Source organism: Nansenia antarctica (assembly GCF_963989245.1).
Source record: "Nansenia antarctica genome assembly, chromosome: 6".
Lineage (NCBI taxonomy): Eukaryota > Metazoa > Chordata > Actinopteri > Argentiniformes > Microstomatidae > Nansenia > Nansenia antarctica.
Window position 1 is genome coordinate 9,848,111 of NC_137676.1, and position 18,798 is coordinate 9,866,908.

General features: G+C 44.2%; 2 protein-coding genes across 2 annotated transcripts; both read right to left on the bottom strand.

Moving 5' to 3' along the window:
* Positions 1-43: 43 nt before the first annotated feature.
* LOC308160257 (keratin, type II cytoskeletal 8-like) lies at positions 44-4,938 on the bottom strand (the record flags this gene model as incomplete). The annotated part of the gene is made up of 7 exons (XM_080534175.1): positions 44-290; positions 630-850; positions 1,689-1,814; positions 2,155-2,319; positions 2,490-2,646; positions 2,815-3,023; positions 4,651-4,938. The coding sequence occupies 7 exons, from the start codon at positions 4,936-4,938 to the stop codon at positions 44-46; spliced, it is 1,413 nt and encodes a 470-aa protein (XP_080390301.1).
* A 7,604-nt stretch (positions 4,939-12,542) lies between these two features.
* LOC308161074 (keratin, type II cytoskeletal cochleal-like) lies at positions 12,543-18,262 on the bottom strand (the record flags this gene model as incomplete). The annotated part of the gene is made up of 7 exons (XM_080535019.1): positions 12,543-12,846; positions 13,082-13,302; positions 13,524-13,649; positions 13,990-14,154; positions 14,336-14,492; positions 14,663-14,871; positions 17,711-18,262. The coding sequence occupies 7 exons, from the start codon at positions 18,260-18,262 to the stop codon at positions 12,543-12,545; spliced, it is 1,734 nt and encodes a 577-aa protein (XP_080391145.1).
* Between the last annotated feature and the right edge of the window lie 536 nt (positions 18,263-18,798).

Genomic DNA, 18,798 nt, shown 5'->3' on the forward strand with positions numbered 1-18,798 from the left:
GAGAGGGAGGAGAAGTGGAGGGAGGGAGGGACTGCCGCTGTGTCTAGTAGCGACGGCTGGAGGAGGAGAAGGTTTGGGTCTTGCTAATGCTGCCACCACCTCCGCTACTGATGCCATAGCTGCTGCCACCTCCTCCTCCTCCGGACATGGACATCCCACTGCTCATGCCTTTGACCATGCCCATGCCTCCGCCCATGCCTCCGCCCATGCCTCCGCCCATGCCGTATCCACCGCCGCCTCCACCAGTGCTTGTGACGTGGACGGTTGCGGTTGCACCACCAGAGGAGATTCTGAGGAGAGAAACATCGATTGAGCAATTATATACATTATAATAAACATTAATTTAGAATGTTTACCATTATGAAGCAATGTATTAGCTATTCACTCCTTGTGAAAGAGTTGACTGCATTCAGAAGTTTGAAAAATATAAATTATTTTCTTCTGCCTGTTTCAGATTTATAGATTTTCTTAGCAATACATTTGTCTCAGGACAGGCTAGTGTAGAAATCGGAGGACATGCTCATTGTAATGAATAGAATGAAATAAGGAATGTTATCCAACACACATGTTTGTTGTCAAACTCCCCTGATTTGTCTCAATCCTTTTTTTTATTTCTGCCCTGTGCTTACCTGGTCTCTTCTCCTTCCAGCAGTTTCCTGTAGGTGGCGATCTCAATGTCCAGGGCCAGCTTGACGTTCATCAGCTCCTGGTACTCTCTGACCTGGCGTGCCATATCCTGCTTGGCCCTGTGGAGGGCATCCTCTAGATCCTTGATGCGCAGCCTGGCATCCCTTACAGCCAACTCACCACGCTCCTCAGCCTCGGCAATCTGGGCTTCCAGATGAGCACGCTAAGAGGTGGAAGAAGAGAAGGAAAGATTACGTTAAAAACTAACCGTATGATATGTCTTTACTAGAGGTGGGACACGATTAAAAAAATGGATCTAATTAATTACAGGCTTTGTAATAAATTAATAAAAATGTATCGCATTTTAATCGCATATCAATATTTGACACGAGAAGCAACAGTTTTCAATTAAAATGGATTTGGTATACAAGTGAATCAATTAATAGACATATACAGTACATACGTTTAAAGCAGCAAAATCCTGTTTATTTTAGCTACACAGACCAACAGATGTACCTAACCTAATGTTACACTAACCATACCCACCCTCCCCTACCCACCCAAAACAATAAACAGACCAACAGTTTAACATATGGTGCCATCTAAAATGGTAACAACAAAAAAACAATACCCTTCACAGTAACAACAAACCCATTGGTCTCAGGATACCTTTAAGCCTACTACTTGTAAGCCTGTTTACATTTTCAGAGCTCAAGGCTCCCGTCTTTTGTTGCACTATATTGTCTGCAAGGGAGAAAAGTGGCAGGGCAGGCCATATATAATATATAGATTTTACATGCGATTAAAATGTGTTAAAAAAGTCCACGCGTTATTTTTTTGGTAATTAATTAATCGAAATGAATGTGTTAAAGTCCCAGCGCTAGTTTTTACATGATGATATGATTTTCTGTTAACTTTATATCAAGGAACCTGTAACATTCTGGTTGATGGTTGAAACTATGTCATAACTAGCAAATTAACATTCTAGATGGGTGAAACTATGTAGTAAATAGCAAATTCTTTATTTTTCATCCAGGTCTCACTTGAAAAACTGACAGTACCTGTGACTTGACTGACTCAATCTCGCTCTGGAGACGGCTGATCATGCGGGTGAGCTCAGAGATCTCGGCCTTGGTGGAGCGGAGGTCCTCACCGTACGATCCTGCTGAAGTCTGCATCTCCTCGAACTGGTGGAAGACAGATAGAAGTGCAGTCCATTAGAATGGAATGCAATAGAACTTCATTGTCCATCTGAAGATGGAATTATGGCTGCATTCGTAAATTCGCTGATTATCTGATTAGCACTCATGGAATGCCTCTTGTCCAATCAAAATTACTTGGTCCCTTTATGACGTTGAAACCAATGTGCACTCTGGCGCTCTCAGAGCGAATTTACGAACACACCCATTGTCTATGGAATGGAATAGAATCCTACATCTGAAGATGGAATATTGTTTTGGGCTTCATCATCTCTATGATTACCATTTAAAGTAAATTACTGTATGATGTAGATTATTCTCCTCTTACCTTCTGCTTGTACCAAGTCTCGGCTTCGGCTCTGCTGCGGTTGGCGATGTCCTCGTACTGGGCGCGCACTTCAGCCACGATGGAGTCCATGTCCAGGTTACGGCTGTTGTCCATCTCGACCACCGCTGAGGTGTCCTTGATCTGGGACTGCAGCTCAAGCAGCTCCTGGAAGGAAAGAAGGAGAAGGGGGGGTAGAGAAGGAGAGTGAGGAAGTATCAACACCACTGATTCCCAATGAAAGAGCTTATGATTTGTGATTTGTGACATAACAACTGTGAAGTTTTATTGTATAATAAAATATAATTCATGACTATAAGACATAATGTGGGCCTTACCGCCTCGTAGACGGCTCTGAGGAAGTTGATCTCGTCCTGGAGGGCGTCGACCCTGGCCTCCAGCTCCACCTTGGTGATGTAGGCACCATCAACATCCTTCTTGAGAAGGACAAACTCATTCTCCACTCCAGCACGTCTGTTGATTTCATCTTCATATCTGAAAAGAGACAGAATATGATGTTGTTACATTGGACAACATTAATGAACAGTACATTTGTACACTGCTTCACATATTCTAATGTTCAATCTTAAGTGGTGTTGCACTGCTGATTTTGTGCCATTCTAGAGATTTCTTCTAGGGTTGTGTTCCTCCATTCACACTCACTTGATCTTGAAGTCCTCCACCACACTCTGCATGTTCCTCAGCTCTCCCTCCAGCTTGAGCTTCTCGTTGCCCAGGCCATCCAGCTGCCTGCGCAGGTTGGCGATGTAGGCCTCGAACATGCCATCGATGTTGGAGCGTGTGGTGGTCTGGTCCTGTAGGAGGGTCCACTTGGTCTCCAGCATCTTGTTCTGCTGCTCCAGGAAGCGCACCTGTACACAGGAAGTAACATCACAGGAGTTAGTTAGTGTAAGGTGGCTAGAGGAGAGACCAAACAATATGCAATAGAAAAGGTTAGACAGACATGTTGTCTTATATTTGGCAATCCTCACTGGATTCATGATTTTAGTCAGCCATATAAATTGCTGTGGTAACATCTCATTGCCAATACAGTCATAGGTCTGAGAAGTGGATTAACTTGACTGTAATTAGTGGCTCAAGACTCAACATGCATATTCTGCATGAGGTCATCCAGCCTTTCCTGCCAATTAGGACTTTCAGACAAAAGCTACCATTTTACCACACCTTGGTTACAAAGGCATTGACGACACACCCACGCACGCACACACGCACACATTTAACTTTCAACCAGACACAATGGCTTTGGGAAAAACGAGTACTGACCTTTCCGAGCACTGACCTTGGTTACAAAGACATAAACCGACACACCCAGGTGTACGCACGCCACACACACACACACACACACACACACACACAAACAAGGGCTGCAGTTCTAACTAGTGTTGTTCCGATACCGATACTAGTATCGGCATGGCCACCGATACGCACAAAAATGCTGGTATCGGTATCAGCGAGTACTAACAAATAATAACACCCGATACCAAACTCTTGTTCAAACGCAGCACGTTGCGTTTTTCTCAGCTTGTCTGCTATAGTAGCCTGACACAGCCTTCCTAACACAGACATGCCCAGACATGCCCAGGCATGCTCCTCTGCTGGAACGCTATTGGCCCAGAGCAGCTGCTCTCAACCAATGGCGTGGCAGCTTTTCACTATCGCGGAAAAACAAACACGCATGCTGAAAAACAAACACGCCCTGAGTACCAACCAGTGGGCTTTACTTGAAAAAGTAAACATCGTCCTGGCTTCATTCGAGGAGATTACGAAACAAATCAGCTTTAGCACCTCCATCACGTCTGAAGTCGTCCCCACGGTGGTGGTACTGAAGCGACTGTTGACCCGAGAGACCGAGGAGGACAGCGGGATAAAAACAATGAAAGCAACCCTACTAGCGGCTGTCGACAAAAGGTTCCAGACCGTCGAGGAGGAGCCCCACTACTACTACGACTGTTTTATATCTTAAAGTTATTTTGTTTGTAATTGTTTACTTGCTGTTGCACTACTACTACGACTGTTTTATATCTTAAAGTTATTTTGTTTGTAAATGTTCACTTGCTGTTGCACTACTACTACTACGACTGTTTTATATCTTAAATGGCTATTGCACTGATTGGCATCTGTGAGAGCCACATTTCAGGTTTTATAGGGGTTGATTTTCTTGTCACCATACCAGGTAGACAATAAAAAAAGTTCTATAGCATTCACTCTCTGTTGGTATTTTTTCCTGTTTTACAAAGGTTTTGAGCAGTGCCAGACCAAGTGTTAGCAATAATTTTACATCGAGGTGAGTATGCGGCTCAAAAAACATGTTTTTTTGTTTTGTTTTTTCAAACGCCGTGGTATCGGATCGGTACTCTGTATCGGCAAGTACTGCACGGTCAGGTATCGGTATCGGTATCGGGATCAAAAAATGGTATCGGAACAACACTAGTTCTAACACATTTTAACCTTCAACCAGACACAATGACACGCACTGACCTTGTCGATGAAGGAGGCGAAGCGGTTGTTGAGGGTCTTGATCTGTTCCTTCTCATGGGTGCGGACAGTCTGGATGTTAGGGTCGATCTCCAGGTTGAGGGGGGCCAGAAGGCTCTGGTTGACTGTGACTGCTGTGATGGGGGCGCCCATACCACCACCACTACCGAAAGAAGTGCCATAGAAGCCTCCGGCTCCACCACCATATCCTCCCATTCCACCACCGAAGCCTCCACCTCCTCCGCCTCCGCTCATGTACTGGAAGCTGGATCCACCTCCACCACCCCCCATACTGAATCCACCACCCCCGTGTCTAACGGATGAACTGCTGACACGGCTGTAGCCAGAGGGAACAGCAGACTGGCTGGAGAAGCTCCTACGGACGCTTCCACCCCCGTAGCTTCCACCCCCGAAGCTTCCACCGCTGAAGCTTCCTCCACCGCCGCTCCTGCTGCCTCCACCGATGGTCATAGAGTATTTGACACTCATGGCTGTTCTTCTCTTCCTCTGTGTATGGGGGGATGCCTTCTGTCTGTGGACCGCAGGTTTATATCTTGTCCATAATAGGGTGGGGCTTGTCAGACAGGTAACAGTGCCAGTAAACCAGACCACGGCACACCCAGGGGTGACACACACCCAGGTCACACACACCTAGGTCATACACACACACACACACACACACACACACACACACACACACTTCACTTTAACATATTACTTGATGATGCATACACTGGGTGTGGTGGACATAATGGGCGTGTATCAACAGAGATGGAGTGGTAATTTGGAGTGTGGTTTACCCTTCCTAATCTATCATCCCATTCACTATCAATTAGACACAAAGAGAGAGAGAGAAAAAAAGAGAGAGGTGGTGATGTCTGTATATATAAACAGGTCTCTGTCCTCTCTGCTCAATGGAGTCATCATAGACTGACATTCAACTGGACTGACCTTCTTAGCGAACCATTAGTCTCTTCTTAATATCTTGGAGTAGTAGTTTTTCATTGGTGTGTATTGATAATGAGTAACGGTAATGCTGCCACTCCTTGGACATTTTCATACCAGCTCTCCACCAGGCTTCACTCAGACTAATTCCACCACCCTTAGTTGCCTGGCAATAAAAGGATTTTGTCTAAATTTAAATACAATAGGAATCTAAGTCTTGTGAAGAAACTGTGCTTTGGGCTTGCAAAGTTTTATTTAACCCTAATTTTAAGATGCCGACATTTGCTGGGTTTTGAGGATACATTTGCTGGGTAGTTTAAAACAAGTGAGATAGTATTATTAAGTTAAAGATTTTTTAGAAGGTTGGTTGCTGCAAATCTAAATTTTTTGTAAAAAAATAGCGTAATAGTTTTTAGCTAAAATGTGCATCTTCTGAGGACGGTTCCTCACATCCTGATCATCCAATCCTAATCATATTGGCTAGCTAGTTTATTGTCTCACTGTCTCTTTTTGGCGCAAAATAATGGAGAGAGTGAGAGAGAGATATTGAGATATAAATTCAATTCAAAAATGTAAGAGAAGGAGCAGACCGAGAGCGAGAGAGCTAGCTAACAGCTCCCTATTGATGGACATGCCCACGATCAGCTGTTTTCATCTACCTCCAGCGCTAATTTGAAAATGACCAGAAAAATCACAATAAGTTCCCAACACTAACCTTTGAAGGTATCTGATTAGAAAAGTTCATAACAATTTATCAACATATGCCATTGTGATAGTTTAGAAATATATCATGTCTATAATGTGGGACCTGCTGTGAATCTTAAAATTAGACATTTGTGACAACTCTGACAATTTTAGTACCATGGTTTTTAATATCAGAAAAATCACTAATGGTTGTGTCATGCCAAATAGTGTCCGGGTGCCAACATGGGTCCGGGTTATGTAATCAGGTCTTTCGAACACCATGACGCATTCATTGCTATTCCGACATGAGCATTCCGGACATTCCTGAGTAAACTCTACCCTTGTTGTTTCTCCACGCTATGCTAATGTTAATGAGTTGGCTAGTTAACTGATGTAGCAAACAAACCCACATCACATCAGCCAAAGTAGTGATACATATAATTCCATAACTGGATACTACTTTGGCTGTTTTAATAAATATGAGAAATCTGATCAGCACTCATGATATGCCTCTTGTCCAATCAAATGACTTGGTCGCTCTATGATGTTGAACCCTATGTGCGCTCCGGCGCTCTCAGAGCGAATTTACGAATGCAGCCTTTGTTTCCAATCATAACTAGGTAGCTACCTTACTTACTTACTTATCAAATAACAGTAATAAGACAGTAATAATTCAGTCAAATGACTGGCATGCTGCTAGATGATAAGTCAACAAGTAAACTAGATAACTCACTTATATTTATCACTACTTTGGCTGTTATGTGGGTTTGTTTGCTAAACTAGCCAACTCTGTAACATTAGGGTAGATAATATACCGGAATGCTAGCGTCAGCATAGCGACGAACGTGTCATGGCATTTGAAAGACCTGATTACCATATTTGGCATGACAATTGTTAATGACTTCCTAGCTTAGCAACTAGCAGGAAAATAAACCCCTCAAAGGTTTGGAAACGTTATTTCAGTCGATTCTTCCTCCCCTTTAATAATACCAACTGGTATTGTATTTTATATCGTTGGAAAGCCTGATTAGTCACCTTTACAACGAGGTACACCTTGTAAGGATCATCCATTCGTGGAATGAGTAACACAGCTAAATGTGTGGGTGGCCCAAAACAATGTGCCAAAATCCCTTGCAATATTCTTCTGTTGGTATTCACTCTCGTTTTGAGCTTCAAGTGCTGGCAGGTGTATGTCAGTCACAGGTGTGGGATCAGCACACTTGTGGGATCAGCTTGGGCATGCTGTACGTGCCAGAGTGACCAACGCAACCATGTTGGCTGACTTGCAGCAAATCCTGGTTGAGGAATGGGATGCCGTCCCACAGCAGTGTGTGACCAGGCTGGTGACCTGCATGAGGAGGAGGAGCCAAGCTGTTGTGACTGCGTATGGATCTTCACGCTACTGAGGTCGCTGACAGTGTAAAATGAATAAAGTGTAAAAATGGCCAATATGTGTTGTTTTCTCCTTATTACTGTGGGAGAGTGCAATCATCCAATCCACCAAGCAACTCAAAACGAGAGTGAATACCAACAGAAGAATATTGCAGGGGATTTTGGCAAATATTTTTGGGCCGCTACCCACACGATCCTTACAAGGTGTACCTCGTTGTAAAGGTGACTAATCAGGCTTTCCAACGATATAAAATACAATACCAATTGGTATTATTAAAGGGGAGGAATAGTGGACCAAAATAACATTTCCGAACTTTTTTTGAGGAGTTTATATAGTTTTAACTAACCCAGGTCACTAAACCATGAAATGTTTCAAGAGTGTCTTTAAAGTGTCAAAGTGTCTTTGTAGTGCCATGTTTTAGTGTCGTTTAGCCATTCTAAAGTTTAATCAGTTAGATATGTAGCCAGCTAGCCAGACACAACTGTGAATTTATGACTTTTGGGATGTTCTGTTCACATTTTTAACAGCTGCCGTCACCACAACACATTTGGCTGAAAGTCACCAGTTAACAGGGTCACTGGTTAAACCGAAAAATGTGTCTTCAATATAATCTTAAAAAGTCTTAATAACAAACCCCTTTGTGTTGCATCTGCTTTGACAATGATGTTATTGTTATTTTTGGTCCCTCATTACATTGAATTACACTAATTGCCAATCTGCCCTTTAACACTAGAACAGCTGTTATGTGCCTATTTTACCTACTATTAGAGCCGCCGGGAGACCATAGTCTTTAGAATGGGAAGCTGCTATTTACACACAACGGCCATTAGTTGGTGCGCCTCATAAATTAGCCTGCCTCCTACACAGAAAAACTGCAAAATAGCTTATCCTGGTGTGATTTTGAAAATCTAAGGATATACATATCTAGGAAAGGTCATGAAAGGAGGGTCCTGACCAGGGGTGAAAGTGGTTTGAGTTTCTTACAGGAACTATAGGCTACTACCCCAACCTTCATCGTTTCATATTGTTCTCCTCCTGCCCCCAGCTTCATGCATCCCTGAACACACACATCGTGGTGTTGGTGTCGAAATTAGAAACACTTTAGGGCTGCCATGTTTCACCAAAAGTTTGGAGTGAGAGTTTTTGGTGGTGGAGCGACCCAAAACTGTGCACGTTTTGGTAGCGGCGGCCCCTCTCTCCCACACAATTATTTGTGCTAGTTTCCTGCCATTTTAAACCAGCACAAGAAATGAAAATAATTGGAACATTTAATAAAACAAGAGAAATTCAGATAATATATCTTAAGTCTTAATAAACAAATACAGTAGCCTACAGAGTCTAAAACAAAATTGGGCCTCATCAAGTGAACTCAACCCCTTGGTCAGCAGCAGAAAGACCCTTGGTCATCATCTTATATACAGTGCATAGATGGCTATCATGTATATACAGTATATACCAGGGTTTTTCCTGGGTCAGAATCAAGCCTTGGAGGTTGATGTTGTGCGCGCGCAGTGCGCCCAATTTTTCTTTGAGGGACCCCCAATTGTTGTATTTGTATTGTAAATTGTAATTATTATTATTATTATTATTAATAATAATAATAATAATACGATGCGATTTGAAAGTACCAGTAGGCTACCAGATACGTATGCACATATTTTGCTACCAGGGTTGCCAGATGGAATTGACAATTTCCAGCCCAACCAGTCTAAAAGCTGTCGAATCCACCCGTCCAGTGTGACCAAAAGTAGCCCAATCTGGCAACACGGCTTGCTTATGGAAGCATATAGTGGACTAAATTCAAATGTTAATGCAATTTGAGATTGCATTTGCATGTTCCACTTTTGCATGCATTCTTTCAGACAATATTCAAATTCAAATGCAATTCTAATGAGCGGATGTGTTTCCTAGAACATATAAATGAAATTGCTAATCACATTATTGCATTACAATTTGAATATTGACTCAAATAACGCAGGCAAAAGTGGCAAATGAATATGCTATTTTGGGATTGCATATGTTGTGCCTCCTAATCTAACACGCCCCCGTGAGCCTCGTTCTGGCGCCCCCTCCCGGCCGGATTGAGTGGGCCGGATCTCTGGCTCTGTTTGCAGCAGGTGTGGGCTATTACGTTTCAGCCCAGCTGTCCCAATCACCACCGGGACAGCCGCCTACTTAACCCTGCTACAGACGGAGATCCAACGCTTGGACATAACTTTCGGTATGGACTCCCTCGGACTTCTCTCTTTTGGATTTCTCTCCCTGGCTCGACCCCTGGACTCCCCTCTGGACTACTCTCTCATGGATCACTCTCCCTGACCCGAAAAGGATCTCGGACTTTGCTCACTAGGGTAGTATCGCAGCACATAATACAACACCCCTGACCTCATACACGCACACACACATAGTATAATTACACACCCCATAACTATCGCCTGCATCACACCTTTTGTTTGTTTTTCCACTAGTTAGTGTAGGGCCTATTTCTTTGTTTATATTTTCCATAATAAATCATTATATATTCTCCTGGCCTCTGTCTCTGTTTCTCTGGGGTTCCACCACATTTGGCTTTCCAGTTTCAAGGTGTGCATAACAGCATAGTCATTTTCACATTAGAATGAACATTTTAATTTTGTCAGCTACAAAGCGGATGTGTTTACTAGAACATGTAAATGCAATTGCGTATCACATTATTGCATTACAATTTGAATATTGACTCAAATAACGCAGGCAAAAGTGGCAAATTAATATGCTATTTTGGGATTGCATAGTAATTTTCACATTAGAATGAACTTTTGAATTTTGTCAGCTACAAAGCAGACTTTGAAAATTAAATGTCAAATGGCTTTGCATTATCATTTTAATATTAACAGCGAATGTGCACATCAGGTACATGAAAATGAAAATGCAAATCATTAGAATTGCTTTTGAATTTGAATATTGTCTGAAAGAATGCATGCAAAAGTGGAACATACAAATGCAATCTCAAATTGCATTAACATTTGAATAAAGTCCACTATATGCTTCCATACGGCGCGACTGTAATCCCGGTCGGACTGTCTCAGTGCCCAGTGCTGCCCACCCAACCACGTCGCGTTGCGTCGGGTCTACTGTAAAGCAGGTTAACGTGTCCTTTTCAAAGGTATTAAAATAGACGCAACGAAACATAACGTCAGCCATGTGTTTCCTTGTTGGAAATTATGGATCGTGAATCGTGATTGCTTCTGCACTCTGCAGCAATCGGATTTTGATTGACAGGCAGCTGCATCTCTTCCCCCAACGGCGTTCCGGCACAGAAAGTCTTGCCGGAACGCAGCACCGGACCGTTCCGGCCCACTTTCACCTATGGTCCTGACATGTTATTGAGTGCAAAGATATACATTTGTTTTTACTCACATGGTCAATTGACCCCACCCATGGCTGTTCTAGTGTTACATTGTCATGGCAGCTAATATAAGCATTTTTGGGGAAATGCATTGATACTGCAGTTGCTATTGTAAACAGCCCAGGGACAGAGCTGGAGAATTGTAACTACTCTCAAATTCATAGATAGAGCTATGTATGCAAGAACTAACCATCCATGAGATCCACATGATCATGTAACAATGTTGAAGCTATATAGTATTTATTTACAATTACATTGTTTACAAACAATGAAGTAAATGTTAATTTTGGGTTCTGATTGTAAAGGGCTCTGCACACAGCGTGCGATTTCTGTTGCGCGTCAACGTTCCATTTTGAAGTTTGAATGGAAGTCTATGAGAACATACAACAGAAATCGCACGCTGTGTGCAGAGCCCTTAAGACAGTTGAACCAAGCTCATGAGCCATTTATTAACTTAATATTCTTCAAGAATCTGTGGCTATCATTGGGCATGTCTCGAATGGCTAGAAGTCTAAAAATGGATGTACCAATCCCATTATTGCCTTTTAAACCCTTGAAAGGATTGTAAACCTTGCACCACAAAACAAGAGAAAGATGAGTCACAACAAAGATGTAATAGAACTCAGATTTATTCAAGATATGTTGTTGGTATATTGGTCAATGACATTCAAGAAATCTGGTCGTACTAGTCAGCCTTAATTTGTTCAGAATAAAAAGAAAACAGCAGAATAAAAGCACTGTTTGCAAACCTCAATGGAGAACCCATAGTCCCTAAGACAGGGAGAGTACTAGAGTAGCTAAATGCTAGGGGTCTGTCCAAGAGCTTAGGGGACCACTTTAGGACTGTATACGGTTGCTTTTAATGGCCTCACAGTACACAGCAAGATGGCGGCAGTGGGGTGCAGAGGTCAGGGAGAATCATATGACACTCTGTAGTTTTCACCATCGTGTGTATAGTGGTAAGATAATGTTGCTCTCTACGGACGCTCTGTCATGGCACTACAGCCACTGCTGTGTCTCCATGACAATGCACATCCAGCAACTAAAAGACAGCCGGACTGACTGGGCAGTAGACACACTTCTTCTTTTCCTCCAAATATATATTTTTTGGTATCTCTCTGCCTCTATCTTTACATTGTGTGTGTATGTTCTGAATCTGTGAGCAAGGTCAAGGTGCTGAAGAGAGAGCCTCAACACAGACATATACAAATACTTGGAAGATGGAGAATAACAGCATATGGTAGCTGTCAACCGAAGTCAGAGTGCATTATCTGATTCTCATCTTGTCTAGTATGTGATAAGTCTGTGTAGCTCTGGGGTGTGTACATCTCTAAGGATGGGTCTTAATATCTGACAGACCATGGTTTAGTGTAGATCAGTGGATGCTCTGTGTCTGCAGGTGACAGGATAATGAGAGGGTGAAAGCTTGTTGTGGAGGAGAGGGGGATGGAGAGGAAAACTGGAAGGAGGGAGGGACTGCCGCTGTGTCTAGTAGCGACGACTGGAGGAGACAGAGCTGGAGCTGGAGCGGGAAATCATGCCGCCGCCACCACCTCCGCTGCTCATGCTGTAGCCTCCGCCTCCTCCTCCTCCTCCTCCCATGGACATGGACATCCCACTGCTCATGCCACCTCCGCTGCTGTAGCCGTAACTGCCACCACCGCCTCCACCTCCACCCAGGCTCAGGCCACCGCCATATCCGCCACCAGCGCCGAATCCGCCACCGCCGCCGCCGCCACCACCGCCAGAGCTTGTGACGTGGACGGTTGCAGTTGCACCACCAGCAGAGATTCTGGGGGAAGACACATGGATTAGTTAGCAGTTACAATAACGTTATAATCAACATTCATTTTGAATGTCTACCATTGTGAGGCGATGTATTAGCTATTCAAGACATACCCTTGAGAAAGAGTTGACTGCATTTAGATGTTTGGTAACATCATTTCTATTGCTTTTATTCTAACTGACCTATCGATTTTCTTTGCAATGCATGTTTGTAAATTCTTCTTCTCTGGATTTGTGCTTACCTGCTCTCTTCTCCTTCCAGTAGTTTCCTGTAGGTGGCGATTTCAATGTCCAGGGCCAGCTTGACGTTCATCAGCTCCTGGTACTCTCTGACCTGGCGTGCCATATCCTGCTTGGCCCTCTGGAGGGCATCCTCCAGATCCTTGATGCGCAGCCTGGCATCCTTCACAGCCATCTCACCACGCTCCTCAGCCTCTGCAATCTGGGCTTCCAGGGTAGCACGCTAACAGGTGAAAGAAGAGATGGTAAGATTACAAGTTGAAAACGAACCTTATGATATGTTTTTTGTCACTTTATAACAAGGCACCATTAGCACTCTAGATGATTGAAACTATGTCACAACTAGCAAATTATTTGTTTTTCTCACTTGTATGAATACACATTCAATAAATTAAATGCCACTATCTATGAATTTTGTGTTAGGAGTTATCCATAATACAGTACCTGTGACTTGACTGACTCAATCTCGTTCTGGAGTCGGCTGATCATGCGGGTGAGCTCAGAGATCTCGGCCTTGGTGGAGCGGAGGTCCTCACCGTACGATCCTGCTGAAGTCTGCATCTCCTCGAACTGGTGGAAGACAGATAGAAGTGCAGTCCATTAGAATGGAATGCAATAGAACTTCATTGTCCATCTGAAGATAGAATTATGGCTGCATTCGTAAATTCGCTGATTATCCGATTAGCACTCATGGAATGCCTCTTGTCCAATCAAAATTACTTGGTCCCTTTATGACGTTAAAACGAATGTGCACTCCGGCGCTCTCAGAGCGAATTTACGAACACACCCATTGTCTATGGAATGGAATAGAATCCTACATCTGAAGATGGAATATTTTGGGGGGCTTCATCATCTCTATGATTATCATTTAAAGTAAATAACTGGATGATATAGATTATTCTCCTCTTACCTTCTGCTTGTACCAAGTCTCGGCTTCGGCTCTGCTGCGGTTGGCGATGTCCTCGTACTGGGCGCGCACTTCAGCCACGATGGAGTCCATGTCCAGGTTACGGCTGTTGTCCATCTCCACCACCGCTGAGGTGTCCTTGATCTGGCCCTGAAGCTCAAACAGCTCCTGGAGGGAGAGAAGGACAAGAGGGGTGGAAAAGGAGAGTGAGGGAGGGAGACGTGGGAGTATCAACACCATTGACTCCCAATGAAAATGATATGATTTGTGTTTTGTGATATAACACCTGTAAGGTTTTATTGTATAATAAAATATAATTCATGACTATAAGACAGGATGTGGGCCTTACCGCCTCGTAGACGGCTCTGAGGAAGTTGATCTCGTCCTGGAGGGCGTCGACCCTGGCCTCCAGCTCCACCTTGTTCATGTAGGCACCATCAACATCCTTCTTGAGAAGGACAAATTCGTTCTCCACTCCAGCACGCCTGTTGATTTCTTCTTCATATCTGAAAAGAGACAGAATATGATGTTGTTACATTGGCCAACATAGATGAGAACAGTAAACCTGTACAATGCCTATGCCATTCTAATGTTCAATCTTAAGTGGTGTTGCACTGCTGATTTTATGCCATTCTAGAGATTTCTTCTAGGTTTGTGTTTCTCCATTCACACTCACTTGTTCTTGAAGTCCTCCACCAGAACCTGCATGTTCTTCAACTCTCCCTCCAGCTTGTGCTTCTCATTGCCCAGGCCATCCAGCTGCCTGCGCAGGTTGGCGATGTAGGCCTCGAACATGCCGTCGATGTTGGAGCGTGTGGTGGTCTGGTCCTGTAGGAGGGTCCACTTGGTCTCCAGCATCTTGTTCTGCTGCTCCAGGAAGCGCACCTGTACACAGGAAGTGACATCAGAGGAGTTAGTTAGTGTAAGGTGGCTAGAGGAGAGACCACACAATCACAAGATCTGAGGTCACAAGATGATTATCCAATAGAAAAGGTTGGACAGATGTTTTGTCTCAGATATTTGGGAATCTCATCTTCTGATTTATCATGTGATTTGTCAGCCATATAAGTTGCTGTGGTAACATCTTCCTGGCAATACAATCATACATCTGAGAAGTGGATTAACTTGACTGTATTTAGTGGCTCACAATTCATATGCATATTCTACCTGAGGTCCTAAAGACTCTCTGCCTTTACTGCCAATCAGGACTTTCCTCAGACAAAGCTGCCATTCTCCCATACCTTGGTTACAAAGACCTGCACTCCTACACTCAGCTCTTTCAGTGGGCCCTTATTGGCAGCTGCTAAAGGCAAGCTTTTCCCTGGGGCCAGGAGCGGACTGGTTGAGGATCTCGCTGTACTCTGAGGGTGTTCTGTACTGCTGATGAGTTCATGTTAAAGCTTTCCTTGTTGTTATGATTGTGTATATTGTGATATTATTGCCTTTTATTGTGATCTTAATCCATGTACAGCACTTTGGTCAGCGAAAGCTGTTTTAAATGTGCTTTATAAATAAACTTGACTTGACATGACTTGATTTCCCTGAACTGAAATGACTTGGGTCAATTACAAGTCTCAATGTGTTCCTATTGCCTGAGCAGATTTCTTCCTTGTTTGAGGTAGAAGTTTACAGTCGCCTCTAGAGGGCCTGCGAGCCATGGAGGCTTACCACTAGATGACCAAGGAACTGTGGAGGCCTGCCACTAGAGGGCCAGGGAGCTTGGGATGCCTACCCATAGAGGGCCAGGGACAGTAGCTTTGGAGGCCTGCCCCAAGAGGGCCAGGGAGCTGTCCTTGCCTGTCCCTGCGGTAGGAGAGGGAGGTCCCCCACGCCCACGGCCATGCCCATGCCACCACACCTATGCCCTAGCCCTCCCTTCTCCTTTCAGCCCTAACGGGCAAGCCTCAGCAGTTACCTAACCGTACCTCACTGTACCATGTACTGTACCACACCCTGAGCCTGAGAGTAAACCCTAGTGTGCCACACCCTAGCCTTAGGCTCACAGGCTGTGTAGTGCTGACATGCATTATATTTATAGGACATTTAAGGCTATAGAGTCCAACAAAAACCTGCGTTGATGCAGTAACTATACAGTATTGTGCTCGAATATATAATTTACTTTTATGTGACTCTGACGGTGAAAGTATAATAATTGATTGATAATGTTAATGGAAGATACGTGTGTTTGAACTTTGAACGTTACATCCGATATTCTGATAATGCAATAGACTGAATTTGATTCACTCATTCAAGACAAAAGCAGGTGTGGTTGGTTGGTGTTTCTGTGTGAAGGGCTGAGTGAGCATTTTCACTGACAGGATGGAGAAAAATGTCTCTATCTTCTTGTGATCTTCACAAAAGACTATAAGGGACAGCTGTGGTGCAGGAGGTAGAGCCGGTGTCTAATGATCACAAGGTTGGCAGATCGGTGGTTCGAGCCCTGGCTGGCCACATGTCGAAGTGTCCTTGGGCAAGACACTGAACCCCAAATTGCTCCCAATGAGCGGGCCGGCGCCTTGCATGGTAGCTTGCCACCATTGGTGTGTGAATGTGTGTGTGAATGGGTGAATGAGAGGCCATTGTAAAGCGCTTTGGAATAAGGCACTATATAAGTCAGTCCATTTACTAAAAGTATATCAAACATAAAGGTATTTAGGGACTGGCCCTAAAACACAACTCCTTCATTTGATCAAATAGTTTCAATCTTATGTTATTACATTTTTCATTCTACGGAAGACAACTCCTGCACAGAATGTATTCAGCCCAAAATAAATAAATGGTGTTTTGCAAGCATTTTTAAATTTATTATTATTATTATTATTATTATTATTATTATTATTATTATTATTATTATTATTATATCAAACGTATTGTATATCGACACACATGCATACTATTGTTGTATTGTTGTGTTCTTAAGATACTCGAGATGACACTCTTCTGCACACCTTCTGAGCCTTTCAAAGAAGACCCTGTGAGTTGCTGCTACCATGGGAATGGAGGATAACCTGATACCCCTCCCCCCCTTGCTCCCTCAGAGAGAGCTCGGGGACATGTGATCCGCCTGGGGTAGGGTTTCTATCCTCACCCGCCTCAAACCCAGAGACATGGTCTGCTGGTCAATTACGGTCATAGAGAACTACTCAGGCAGCTATCCACTGTCAGTTTCTATGTATCAATGCAACAACGGTGCTTTGACAACCTGTAAATAGATTATATTCTACAGTGCAGTGTAACTATACTCAGTATTTGTTTTCACAGCCAGCTCTAGCTGGTTCCTATATGGGCAGGATTTCCGTGTTTGTTGAGCTGATCAGTGTGTTTGAGAAATAATTAATGAACCCAGTCACTCACTATAGAGACCTGCAGGCTACTAAGTTTATGCTCCTGACCTGGATTTAAATAATTTGTTATTTTAGATACTTTATGTCGCTTGATTTAGCTTGTGTGGCACAATGAACCCAAATGAAACAGTCTCAAAAGTCTAAAACCTGCATATCTAGTCCATTATCCAAGCTAAATCAAGGACACCTGATACATTTGAAACTGAGCAAATACTATGTCTGTCTTGCTGCCACCACCTCATCCTTGCAATATGCTGTTCAACAAATTTGGACTTGGCTACAGTTATTACATACCTATTACATGTTACTACTACACATAATTAACAGATCTGAATCTATAACCAGACAAAATTACTTTTGAACACCAGAGGAGCACTGACCTTGTCGATGAAGGAGGCGAAGCGGTTGTTGAGGGTCTTGATCTGTTCCTTCTCATGGGTGCGGACGGTCTGGATATTGGGGTCGATGTCCAGGTTGAGGGGGGCCAGGAGGCTCTGGTTGACTGTGACTGCTGTGATGGGGGCAAAGCCACCGCCAAAGCCACCACCGCCATAACTACCACCGCCCATACCACCGCCGTAGCTACCACCGCCGTAGCTACCACCACCAAAGCCACCGCCGCCACCGCCACCAAGGCCCATGCCAAAACTACCACCACCACCACCACCACCACCGCTTGAGTAGCTGAAGCCGGATCCACCTCCACCTCCTCCCATGCCGAAGCCGCCACCACCACCGGAGCGTCTGACAGACATACTGCTGCTCATACGGCTGGAGCCCAGGGGAGCAGCAGACATGCTGGAGAAGCCACCACTTCTACGGACGCTTCCACCACCACCACCACTGCTGAAGCCGCCGCCAAAGCTGCCCCCACCGCCACCGCCGCTCATGCTGCCTGAACTGTAGCTTGTCTTAGAGTATGAGACACTCATGGCTGTTCTTCTGTTGGGGGGATGAGAAGAAATGAGGAGGGGAGATGAACAGAGACAGAGAAAGAGGAGCAGGTGGGCTCACTAAGAGGAAAGTTAAGTCCCTCTGAGTGCCTTCTGTCTGTGGACTGCAGGTTTATATCTGCCTCTGAAAGGGGGGTGGGGCTCCTGCTGGGCTCCACCTCCATCATTAGCTGGTCTCGAGCTCAGCTCTCTCTCACCTCCTCCCCTCCTTTTCTCCCTCCCTCTCTCTCTTTTTCTTTCACCTGCAGGCCTGTAGGGGTGTTGGAGAGATCCGGCTTGTCAGACAGGTAAAAGTGCCAGCTCCTGTAAACTGATCAGGCCCCGGCACACCCAGGTGACACACACCCACACACACACACACACACACACACACACACACACACACAAACGTAGGCAGAGGAATGGCACCTCATTCAAGAGGAGAGAACAAAGATGGTAAATCCTTTCAGTTGTCATGTGTTCTGAGGACAACATGTTGAAATATTACTTAATTTGTTCAGGTTATGTTGTTAATG